Source organism: Callorhinchus milii, unplaced genomic scaffold, assembly GCF_018977255.1.
Source record: "Callorhinchus milii isolate IMCB2004 unplaced genomic scaffold, IMCB_Cmil_1.0 Scaffold1, whole genome shotgun sequence".
NCBI classification, from domain to species: Eukaryota; Metazoa; Chordata; class Chondrichthyes; order Chimaeriformes; family Callorhinchidae; genus Callorhinchus; species Callorhinchus milii.
Window position 1 is genome coordinate 67,881,425 of NW_024704742.1, and position 12,933 is coordinate 67,894,357.

Below are 12,933 nucleotides of genomic sequence, written 5' to 3' on the forward strand. Positions count from 1 at the left end.
TTTAATGGTGGGATGAGGGTGGGTGTGCGTGTGTCTGTGGTTCTTTGGGTGGGTGGGTGGTAGAGTGTGTGGGTATATTTGGGTATCGAGGTGGGTGTCTCTGTGGTTCTCTGAGTGGGTGACTGTAGTTTCTCTGTGTGGCTGGGTGTCTTTGGGTGTGGGTTGGGGGGAGCTAGGTGCGTGTAATCCCTGTTGACGTTGTCCCAGCCGGTGCAGTTTTCTTGGTGGGTGTGGCTATTTTCTTAATCTAATGAGTTCCTTTCGCTATCTTCCCCCCCCCCCATCCCCACCTTTAGCCGGTGATCGTGTCCGGTGTGCACACTCGGCTGCGGAAGGAGCTGTGGAAACCCGGAGCGTTCGGCAGGGAGTTTGGGGAACAGGAAGCTGACCTGGTCGACTGCAGAAGCAACACGGTCATCGCTGGAGCGAAACTCCGGGACTTCTGGGATGGATTTGAAGATATCTCAAGTAGGTGTTGTAGCCGCTCGTCAGACAGTCAGGGCCACTGCGTGGGAGACTCCGTGCTTGCCTTCACTCATCTTGTGGAGTCCTGTAGCTCAGTGGTTAGAGCACTCACCTTGTAAGCGAGGGGACCTGGGTTAGATTCCCGGGCAATACAAAACCTTAGGCAAGTTTCCTTACTCCACACGCCTGTTTACTCAGCAGTAAGTAGGAACCTGGTTGTTGTTGATTGGCGAATCACTTTTCTGGTGGGGGGTGGGTAATAATCCCTTTTTATAAAAAAAACCTACCCTAAAAAGTAATTTGGTCACTAAATCCATGACTGTTTGTCTACAAAATATAATCAATTCACTTTACAGTATATTCTGTGAGACATTTCGAAGATCTGATCTGATGTGATAAGGCGCTGTATCAAATGCAAGGATTATTATCTTCCCCCCATGGATTTACTTGTCTACTACAAAGTGATTCTCGCTGGGTGTTTGCTACAAAACAGTTGCTCCAATTTGCAGTATGTCCCATGAAGTGCTCTGGGATGTCCTCCTGACATGAAAGGTGCCGTACAAAATATAAGGATTATTTTTTATTATTATTAGCATCTCTAATGTCACTTGCTTCTCAAACAGCACTACCTCTGCCTTGCCCTCTTTATATTGTACCTAAAGACCTTCCTCTTTGACCTATGGTTACCTCCCCTCTCTCCCCAGCTTGACCTCAAACTCTGACACTGTTGAGCTGCATCTGAAGGACGCTGGCTGTATAAATGTTGTTGTTCCTGCACCCAGGGAATGACATCAGCAGTGACTTGACCACAGTGGAAGCAGTTGATTTGTTTAGGTGGGGAAGCTGGACAGTCAGTGGACAACAGGAAGCCTGAACATAGTCTGGGTTCACTCACTAGACAAGGACTGGTACTAAACCAAGTGCTTTGTAATGGGGTCGCCCTATATTTCTATTTAAATCTACAAATAAAGTAGATGAACAATGTAATGTTGAGGTTTTATATCTTCAACATCACAGACCATGCTGCTTCATTGCAACTATTTCCTTTTGTTTCTTAAAAGGGCGCCTAAAAACGGAAGAGGGGGAGCCGATGGCTCTAAAGCTGAAGGATTGGCCCCCAGGGGAGGATTTCAGGGACATGATGCCCTCCAGGTATGTGGTCTATCGGCCAAGCCGTACCAACATCAAAGGCACAAAGATTTCTCTTTCCTTTACTCTTTCTCTCTTTCTCTTTCTCTCTCTTGCTTTCTTTGAAATGGAAGGGAGTTTGGAAGCTTCAGTGCAGGACTGTGGGAATCTTGCATTGTCGGAGGCGCTGTTTCAGATGTGATTATGTTAAACTGTGCCATGTTCAGGTACATGTTAAAGATCCCACAGCACTGTTTGAAAAGAAAAAGGACAAACTGTGTAAATTGGCTTCTGAGTTTATCTACAAAAGACGATCACTACACTATACAGCACATCTTAAGAAATGCTTTGAGATGTTTTGATAGTGTGATAGTAATCTGTGTGTTTGCCAAAATGTTATGTCAACTGTAAGGAGGATTTATTATTTTGCATCGCTTCTGGGTGGGTAGTGAGTCGAGGTGACCGAGCCACAATGACAAGTTACAACTGACGTACATTTGTCTCCACTGTATCGTCCACAGAACTGCTGGCCGGGATGTGTCTCTTTCTTATTTATATAAAATGAGTTATTTTTAAAAGAGTATTTAGATGTTTGAATATTAGAAGGTGAGGGGAAGTGAGATGAAGAACCATTACATTCAGTGGTTCACGTAGAGAAAAATGTACAGAATGACTGGCTGAATATCCCCTTTTCTGGGGATAACATTGTATGATTCTATCAAATTAATAAGTGTATTTTGTGTGTTTGTCTCCCTCTCCCTTTTTCTGCATGTGTGTGCCTCTCTCTCCCCTCCCTCTCTGTCCCTCTCTCTCTCTCTCTCCCCTTCTCTCTTGTTTCCCTCCCCCCCAGGTTTGATGATCTGATGCGTAACCTACCTCTACCTGAATACACAAAGAGAGACGGCAAACTGAACCTGGCCTCGAGGCTGCCAGATTTTTTTGTTCGCCCAGACTTAGGTCCTAAGATGTACAATGCTTACGGTTAGTGGATGCATGTTCTCTTCCAACTCATTGTCTTGTCGATGCACAACAGTAGCAAAATTACATCTGTAGAGTGCCTTTCACATTTTTTCTGTGCACTTCCAGCTGTGTTGAATCACCTAGTGATACAACTGTAGATGACATGTCTTGAATGTGTTCATTATTAAGTGTCAATGAGGGAAGCAAACTAAATGGTGGTTTAAGAGAATCACACAAGACACCAATTGCTACAACATTGTTATCAGAAATATCTTTCCCTCCCTTATCCAATGACATATTTTGGTCAGTGGGTGTCTTGACTCTTGTGGAAACCCATCACCATGCTTGAGAGATCCATGTATGTATTCTCTGTATCTGGAATGGAATACGCACTCTCTCCCTGGTGGGACACCCCCTGCTTACCCAATTCCGGATGGAGTGCGTTGTGTGCAGGTTGGCGAGAGCCAAGGCTGCGATGCTGCGCTGCATGAAGGTGTAAGTTGTGGCTGTATCTCAATGTTGTACCACTGTTGACTGTGAGGTTAACTCTGTGCTCGGTTTGTTAGGGTTGTTGTCGGCCGAGGACAGGAAGGTGGGAACAACGAATCTGCACTTGGACGTGTCGGACGCCGCAAACGTCATGGTTTACGTTGGAATCCCGAACGGGCAGCCTGACCATGAAGAGGGTCAGTACCTGTTGTCCAAAGCTGTGAGCTTTCTCCTGGCTGGCACATCCCACCGGCCCCTTTGTGTCTAGTTCTATGTTTGTACGTCTCTCTTGAGAAGAAAAGTACAATTTGATCTTTTCCTTTATATGATTTGGAGTCCCATAGGATCGTGGTTAGTGCGCTCACCTCAAAAACGAGATGATCCGGGTTTGACTCCCAGGCGGGGCGAAACCTTAGGCAAATATCCTTACTCCACACGCCTCTGTTTACCTAGCAGTAAATTAGAAGCCTGTTGTTAGTCGATTGGCGGATCACTTTCCGGGGGTAATCCACTCTGCAGTATATATCTTGTGAAGCGCTGGAGACAACTCAACGATGGGATCAGACACAAAATCAAATGCAAGGATTATTATTATTTTTGTTTGTGGACGACATCTCCTAATGCAAGTGGTTCACTGCTCCCCCAGCACTGCACTGGAGCCCTGGTCACTCTGTGGTTGTTTTTTGTTCTGGCAGAAGTGTTGAACACCATGGTAGACGGTGAAGTGGACGATTTGACCATTGAGCGCTTTGTGGAGGGCAGCGAGAGGCCAGGCGCCCTGTGGCACATCTACTCAGCAAAGGATGCCGAGAAGATCAGAGATCTGCTCAAAAAGGTGTGTGTGGTAGTCGGGGAGAGGAGCAACCGCGTGGGGAGTGGATGTGTGATGCAGTAATTTTGGAAGGAGTGGAGGAGCAGCAAAATGGAGCTTGTGAATCTGCACCACGAGAGAGAAAAACAACGAAATTCTATTTGTGTGTTTGTTTATTGAGGGTGTGTGTGTGGGGGGAGGGGATTGAGGCATGTATATGTGTGGGGTGGGTATATCTATCATTAAAATCCCAGATGCCTGATAGAGTGAAAGGAGGTGAAAGGAGGGGAAGAGTCGTGTTAGGGGAGTTGTAAAAACATCATTAATGTTCCTTTTTTGCCTACAAATACAGCAAAACAAATTGTATGTATGTAGCTCCCTTGATGTGGGGTAGAGTCTCGGAGCTGAATCCTGCCATTAGAATTGATGATAATGAAACTCTTTGTCGTTTTGACATTATAGGCTCACTATGAGATTCAAGGGTTATTTATTGCAATGCTAACTAGTCAATTTTTTTAGGTGCTTTCAGGAGATGTCCTGACATGAAAGGTGCTATATAAAAATTCAATAAGCTCCCGATAACTCGTCACTCCCAAGGGGAAAGAGCTCAGTGAGTTGTCTGGAATGGCAAGTCAGGCATATGTATAAATACATAATTAAATGTGGCCGGGATATTGACAGTATGATGACACTCAATCCATGACTGTTTGTGGGACACTGCTGTGTGCAATTGGCTGCAGTGTTTTGCCCACAAAATATACAGTCAATCCACTTTACAATATATTCTGTGAAGCACATTGAGACGGTTCAACAACATGATAAAGAGCTATATCAAATGCAAGATTGATTTATTACTATATATCATATAATCAAATGTGGCCAGAATAGTGACAGCATGATGATTTAAGTGGTAGTGACAAGTTAAGCCACGAATGATTTATCAGGAGTTTACTGTATATTGTGTTCTCTCAGGTGGCAGAGGAACAAGGTCAAGAAAACCCCCCGGATCATGATCCCATTCACGACCAGAGCTGGTACCTGGACCAAGCTCTACGCAAGAGGCTGCACCAGGAGTACGGCGTCCAAGGCTGGGCAATAGTGCAGTTCCTGGGCGATGTGGTCTTCATACCAGCAGGAGCTCCTCACCAGGTCAGAGCTGTGCTGTACACTCTAGCTGAGCAGAGACTTGCCCTCCGGCGTGTTTCTATGCTGCTCTGTAACTTCACTATACGGGAAGGAGGGGGCAGGGTTTATTGGCTCTTCTGCTTTTCTTCCCTGAGGGATGGGGAAAAATGGAGAGGATTTTGTTTTTTTGGTCGATTAGCAGATTGGTTCCCCCCCCAAAAAAAATCTTGGTCACTCGATCCACAACTGCTTGTGGGATACTGCTGTGCGCAATTGGCTGCCATGTTTATTATTATAAGAATAGATAGGGCTTGGTTCTCAGATAGTGTAGTTGCGGAGTCCTGTAGCTCAAGGTTAGAGCACTCGCCTCACAAGCAAGCGACCTGGGTTTGATTTCCGGGCAGGGTGAAACATTAGGCAGGTTTCCTTATTCCACGTGCCTCTGTTTACCTAGCAGGAAATAGGAACCTGGTTCTTAGTTGATTAACAGATCACTTCCCGGGGGTAATAATTCCTTCAAAAAACAATAATAATGAATCGGTCACTTCAAAATATACACTCATTTCATTTTACGATGGATTTTGTGAAGCGATTTGAGACATCTCTAAGATGTGATAAAGTGCTATATCAATGCAAGGATTATTTTTTTATTTGGGGGGATTTGTTGGCTAAGACACCGGGAGAGGCTTGCTTCACTTGGCGATGGTGACTCCCTATGATAGAAACTGAAAGCCTCTGAAAGTCATTTCTTGGCCTCGCATGTGAAGAATGGGGCAGCAACAACAACAAGATTACATTTGTATAGAGCAAGGTGTCAGAGGGCAGCCAGATGCTCTACACCTGGTCCATTGTAGTTTCTTTTTTTGTCAGCTGGGTAACACATGCGGAAACCTATCACCAGGCTTAAGCGTATCCAAACCAAACTGAGAATTCCATGTATCCCACCTACACATGGAAATCCCAGAGAGTATTAGGCGCAGGTTGGCAAGAGCCAAGGCATGACGACCCCAGGGCGTATGTCGGGGTAACTGCTGGAGTCTAACCAGCTAAACCCACATAGCTTGCCATTGAGAGCACTCTCTGGCAAGCTTTCCCGCTGCTAGGAACACCCTCCAAATTAGGGCTTTGGCTTGCAGGGTTAACTGGAACTGGGTGGGATGACTCCCTGCCCCAAGTGACCATTGTACTTAAGGGCTGTGTTACTTATTACAGGTTCACAACTTGTACAGCTGCATCAAAGTGGCGGAAGACTTTGTTTCCACTGAACATGTCAAACACTGTTTCTGCCTCACACAAGAGTTCAGGCACCTGTCCACCACACACACTAACCACGAGGATAAGCTACAGGTGAGTCAAAGGAACGCCACACACAATGAGCTACACAAACATCCTCTAAATAACTTCCCTTTGTGATCTTTTCTCTTCATGACTTTTGTCATCTCCAGCCCTAATGTCCTGCCCACGCCCTGTGTTCTGAAACTTTAGCCTCTAAGTCCCCGTTCTCTGGAAGTATGTCCAAAACATTCCTTTGCTTGCAGAGAGGTAAGCAACTGCTGCTCAAGCTCATAGCCTCCAATTGGTGGAACCATTGCTCATTGGGAAGTGATGTGTGTCCGAGCTGTGAGCAGGAAGAAGGTGGCAATGCTCTCACACATTTCATGCTAAGCTGTGTTGCCTTCTAGGAAGCTTGCAAGACTGGTACCTGCCACCTACCTAGTGAGGGCTCAAACCCATGTTTATCAGATGTAAAATGACCAACTAGTAAGTATCCTAGGGAGGAGGGAAGCGGAGTTTCCTTGAAGTTGAACTGGCTCCAACGTGACATGCCTGGCAGTGGAATGTTGGAATCGTGTGGAGGTCTTGGTACTCCCAAGGCTTTGATAACATACCAGCCAACCTGGCTCACCAGAAGGAGCAGACAAGTCAGTGGGAGTTGGGAATCTTCCCACTCGGCTCGGATTAGCCCAGCAAGCTCTTGTCCCAACTGGACAAGTAACAGGAAGCTTGCCAGGATTGAACAGCAAGCATTCCAAGTTTTTTTTTAACTCAGCGGTATCTCCTTTGCTTACTCTGGGGCCCCCAACTCTTGTGATCTGCGTCCCTTAGTAAAAATAATAAAAGCTATCTCTGCGGTTGTAAATAAACCCTTTGGAACTCTATCCCGCAGCCCCTTCGCCTTGCTCCTCCCTTGCTTCCTTCCTTCAAAGCCGATCTCAACACCTTCCTCTTCGACTGTGCCTTTGGTCACCCACCGCCCTGCCCTCTACAACTCCTGATCCCAATCCCCAGCTCGGGTGCAAATCCTTGACTTCCAGTGCTTTAGGGCATCGTCCTGACTTGAAAAGCGCTATACAAATGTATGTTGTCGTTGTATGTCTGCAGGTGAAGAACATTATCTATCATGCAGTGAAGGATGCAGTTGGGATGCTGAAAGCTCACGAGTCCAGTCTTCTCAAGACCTAGGTCCCAAGTCTCCATCATTGACTGAAAGCTCAACTCCTTGAACTGTACACCGTTACCTGCGATTGTGGCAGTTATTTTCAGGAAAACAAGAAAATGTGCTCAAGGAAACTTTTTTTGGCAGGGGGTGGGATTACCCTAGCTTTTTGAGGTTCTATCTCACATACACACTTGTTATCAGCTTTATACCCTTCCTTCCTTCCTTCCTTCTCATAATCTGTGTTATTTTGCTCCTGTGGGTGTACAGGGTGCCCAACAGGGTGTTACTCCTGTTTTTTTTCAACAGTGCTCTGATCAACTGAAACATGTGGAAGAATGATGATAATTGTATTTAGAAGTACTTCATTGTATTCAGTACAAGTGTTTAACTGTATTTAGACGGCCAGAGGATTCATATGAGTGACTGCCATCATTTTCATGGCAGATAATGATCCGTCACCATATTCGTTGCGACATCTTCCGTAACATGATGGAGTGAGGAGGAGAAAAATATCTCTGACAACTTGTGTCAGCTCCTCCATAGTCTCATATCACTGTTTTGTAATGGTGAAGTAACAGGACTTTGTGGACACCCTGTAGACTTGAGAGGGAGAAAAGGAGTTTGGAAACCAATAAAGGGAGATGGAAGTAGAAAACAAATGAGGATTGATATAAGGTGATATTTTCTGTTTTTTTTTAAAAAAATCCAAAGACCAATTATGTAGTGATGGACAGATCAAATCCATCATTTGGTAATACATCTTTGACTTGACTGGAGAAAGAACAAATCTATTTGGGCAACAAACAAAACTAGATGCATAAGTAATTGTGTGCGTGTGTGTGTGTGTGTGTACACAGTGGCACACAACTGTACTTTGGGATGAGCAGATATAGATCACAATAGAAGTGACAATAGCTTTTTCCCCATGTTGTTGCAAAGTAATTTGGGGCTCGCTTCTTAAAGAGGAGTGCACTCGGTTATAACCTGGGCAAATAGAAAAGCGTGGCTGCACTTTTTCTGTGGAGTCCACTACAAACACCCTCCTCTGCTACAAAGATCCTACAAATAGCCCCTCCGCTACAAACCTGTACACACTGGGCGTGAGCAGGCCTTCAACCTAAACTAAGCTCCTGCAACCAATTCTTGATAAGTGCTGTCCTATTCAAATTAACATGTTTAATATTTTAAACAACTGCATGTTCAGGAAATATATGCCTATAGTTTTAATAATCTGGATTGTTTCACAAAATGCCTCTCAATAGCACCAATCAACCCTCCACATTTCCCTGCAAAATTTACCAACACCCTCCCAACCTTCCACACAATTTGCCAAATGCCCTTCAATTTTTGGTAAACGTTTCTGCACTTTTCTATTGGCCCAGGTTATAACCAGCTGTTTACTGGCTTTTACTTTAACAAGTTCTTGAGACTTTGGGCAAGTGTTAGGAGATTGTGTGAAGGATCCCTGTTTTTTTTTCTTTTGACTTCCCTGAACCCCTGCATAGAACACGCATCAATAAAAAGGGATTCAGTTTCTTTGAGTCTTTTTAATTGTGGCCTGTAACATTTCCAGAGGATTTGATGTGAATTGCCTTTTTTAAAAACGTTTTGATGAATGAAAAGGAGAAACTATTAAGCTGGTGAATTGAATTTTTTTGATTACTCAGGACTCGCAAGTAAACCTCTTAATATTAAAGTGGTGTCTTTTCAAATTTTTTTAAAATGTATGATTTGAGTTGAATGGCATCATTCTACAAGGAAATGATGAACTTGCTAGAAATGGCTGGTTTTATCAGTAGATTTAAAGATTTTTACAATACATTACCTAAATGCCTGTATTGAGGTTCTGTTGTACAAGGTGTCCACAACCATGTTACCCCATTTTTTTTTCCTGCAATGCACTGACCATAATAATACTTGTGTTTAATATAGCGCCTTATCATGTCGTTGAGACGTCTCAAAAGTGCTTCACAGAATATACTGTAAAGTGAATGATGCAACAACTGAAACATGTGGAAGAATGATGATAATTGTATTTAGAAGAAGTGCTTAATTGTATTCAGTACAACTATTTAACTATTCAGACATCCAGAGGATCTGTGTGTCAGCGCCATCATTTTCATGCCAGATAATGATCTGGCACCATGTGTGTGACATCTTCTGTGACATGGATGGAGTGAAGAAGCAAAATGCATCTCTGGCAGCTTGTTTCCGGTCCTCTGGGGTCTCGTATTGCTGTTGTGTAGTTTGGGGTGGGGGGGGGTGATGTTAACAGGACACCCTGTACTTGGAGTCTAGACCACTTGATTATTTTAATTTGTGAATCGTCATTTCCCACATGTGAGGGTTCCAGTTTACTGGGGTTAAAAGCTCCTTCACTCAAGAGGAGTTACTGACAGCTGTTGAGGCCCCTTGGGGGATGGGTGAGCAATCTTAACCCACGTTCCAATGAATGCGAGACCACAGAATATAACTGCTCACATTTTACACAGCTCTCAACAATCCTGATTGTTCAATGAATGGTCTGTGAGAAAAGCTGAGCGTTGGATAAGGAAGGCTGCTTGATTGGCCCTGCGTTCCAAGGCACTCAAGAGGCACCTCTGATATTGACAATTCTAATTAAGGTGGATTTCTTAATTAAGGAATATGAGTGCAAACTCAGCGCAGTTAACCTGAAGTACATTTTCACCATCCCACAGGATCTCTATTGTGTCAGAGTAGAGTTCCTGCAAGTCAGCCTTGCGTATCTCTGGTTTCCTTAAGAATATTAGACGCTGCTGACTGCAGAGCAGAAAATGTGCTTGTTCCTAGCCTGCTTCACCTTTCACGTGAGGTGAAAATCCCATCAGACTGTATATTTCATGACCATGAAGTTTTTAATTGAGGTTTGCTAAGGGACCTTCTTAGCAATGAGTTAAACTATATTTAAAAAGAAACCAGGCTTGAGACTTTTCATAACTACGTGTTTTTTTGGGGTCAGCTGGGTGTCTGATACATGCAGTAAGCCCATCACCATGCCCAAGAGTATCCAAAACAAACTGAGAATTCCATGCACCCATCTACACAAAGAAATTCCTGTCCAGCGGTGTGTGAAGGATGATTGCTCTCCACATAAAGGTTTTGTGGTTTCTTACCAATGCCAATCTATCTTTAGCAATCTCAGATACCTCAAATGGGAAGTGCCTGCATTTGCCTGTTCTTACCTTGGGGTCCATCGTGACATTGAATGTACTAACTCATCCTTAGCAAATTTGCTCCAAATAGTGCTCTTACCATCATTGCTCTCTTCCCTCATTTTTCTCCCATCCCATTCTGGAAAAGCAATATTGGTCCTGATATTTTATGTATTTGGAGGTAGATGGACTTTGAGTAGCAGCCTAGTTTTGAAAATTATACTGTATCTTGTTTCCACTTGAAAGGTTTAAACGTAGAAATTGTACATGACATGTTGCTGTTAATAAAGCCACGTGCAGTTTGTTGCTCAATGAGGTTACATTTTTTTAAAAACTAACATTCCTTTATAGTATTAATTTGTAAAGTGACTGTATAATGGTACTTGATGAAGATGCCACCAATTTTAAGCTGTGGTATAGAATCTGTTTCATACCTGGACTTTAACTAAGGATACAGAAAAGCTCCCAATGTGGATTCTAGGTGTGAAACTGGATATATATGATCGCAAGACCCATTTCAAATCTGCTGTTTATCCTTGCAACTCATTGTAGAAGCCTTAAAGTTGCCAATGTGTTTTTTTAATGTAAAAATTAAAGTGTATCCCAATTGCAAGTTTTCTTTTTTTTGGTGTGTGAACTTTCAAAGCTCAGGCCTGCTGTATGTCCATTATCCTGTCAGCCAGAGCTCAGGCAATATGTATCTGCTCAATGGAATTCACTAAAAATAACAAATTACATTTGTATAGCACTTTCCATGTTCAGAGGACGTCCCAAGGTGCTGAATCCCTCAAAACCCTATCTTCTACTTTTGGTTAAAATCCTCATACTTCATGTGAAAGTTCTATTCAGTCCAAGTAGTTGTAGACTGGTGCACTGGTACCCATGTGCAATGTACTGACTAGTGTTACTATAACCTTGAGTGCTTTGACTTGCTGCCCTGCATGAAGGATGCTATATAATAATCATTGCATTTAATAGAGCCTTTTCACACCATTGAGATGTCTCAAAATGTTGCACAGAAATTGTATAAATTATAAATTCAATTGACTATATTTTGTGGTGAAACACAGCAGCCAACTGCACACAGCAGTGTCCCACCATCCTGGAATGAGTGACCACATTATTTTTTGAAGAATTATTACACCCATAAAGTGTTAGCTAATTAACTAACCAAGTTCCTACTTAACGCTTGATAAACCAAGGCATGCAGAGTAAGGAAACATGCCCACGGTTTCACCCCGCCTGGGAGTTGCTTGAGATGTATAAAAGTTGTTGTAATTGGGGTTATGAGTTCAGGTTTATATATCAAATTGTAGCAGTGTAACTGCAAGAAATATAGGGGTAAAAATTGTGACCTGCGATGTTCACTTAACACTGGTGATAATTATATCACAGAAAGTGCCACCTTGTTGCTGTCTGGCCTGAATATTGCAATGTTTGGGCCTAAAATGTGTTTCAGCAGCCATTGGATTTATTGTCCCATGAAAACAGCACTGCCTTAGCTCAGCAACAAAACTGGTTGGAGCTAATCCAGCAACCCATGAGTCAGCTGGTCAAATGCTGGCTTCAGCCCTAACCCATTCCTGCAGTGGGGTGGGATCGAAGGGAGAGAATTACATCTGTAGTCACATTGACCAGGTGGACTATGTGATAACTGATAATTAGCACCAGTGGTAATTAATGCATCACACTGCAATTCTGATGTCGTGAAACAATTTATTATAAAGTAGGTAATCCTCATCAAGGTGTAGTGACTTTACTGCTGTATTCACTGGCAGAATTCTTCTGGGGGGAGAGGACGGACATTCAGCCCTTCAAGCATTGTTCTACAAGTTTATTAGAACCTTTAATCCATTACCTTTTCTCCCTTACCACCTTTATTTGGTTCATCACACAAACTTTTTCTTAAAAAAAATCTTAAATTCTGCTTTTACAACATTGAGGTGTAGTCCATTTTCACAACTCTCTTGTGTGAAGAAATGATTTCACAGTTAGCGAGTTACTACAACAACTTGAACTTACATAGCGCCCTCCACACAGAGTAGCGTCTCAGAGAGCTTAACTCCCCCTGGCTCGGCCTTGGGCTCCACCATTGTTAATTGCTTGTTGTTGTTGTTGTTAACAGTGGCAGAGCCTGACTCCAAGCCGGGGGGAGTGAGTTTTCACTGTATTGCAATCACTGCTGCATTCTCTCTCTCTCTTTCTGCAGTTACAACACACACATGAAGAATGGGCCATACCCATGAGGTGCCCCTGGACTGTGATCACCTCGGGACCATTCTACCTGCACTCCAAGTGAAGAGGATTAATCTGCAGAGGAAGAAGAAAGTAATGGCCATTTG

General features: G+C 43.4%; 1 protein-coding gene across 1 annotated transcript in view; it reads left to right on the forward strand.

Moving 5' to 3' along the window:
• Window positions 1-7,737, forward strand: part of LOC103181484 (lysine-specific demethylase 3A) — a 30,308-nt gene extending 22,571 nt beyond the window's left edge. The window contains exons 18-25 of the mRNA XM_007897997.2: window positions 297-468; window positions 1,527-1,617; window positions 2,444-2,574; window positions 3,120-3,239; window positions 3,738-3,877; window positions 4,826-5,002; window positions 6,191-6,325; window positions 7,361-7,737. Coding sequence (XP_007896188.1) covers window positions 297-468; window positions 1,527-1,617; window positions 2,444-2,574; window positions 3,120-3,239; window positions 3,738-3,877; window positions 4,826-5,002; window positions 6,191-6,325; window positions 7,361-7,441 — 1,047 coding nt within the window. The 3' untranslated portion in view covers window positions 7,442-7,737. The remainder of the gene's footprint in view (window positions 1-296; window positions 469-1,526; window positions 1,618-2,443; window positions 2,575-3,119; window positions 3,240-3,737; window positions 3,878-4,825; window positions 5,003-6,190; window positions 6,326-7,360) is intronic.
• The last annotated feature ends 5,196 nt before the right edge of the window (window positions 7,738-12,933 follow it).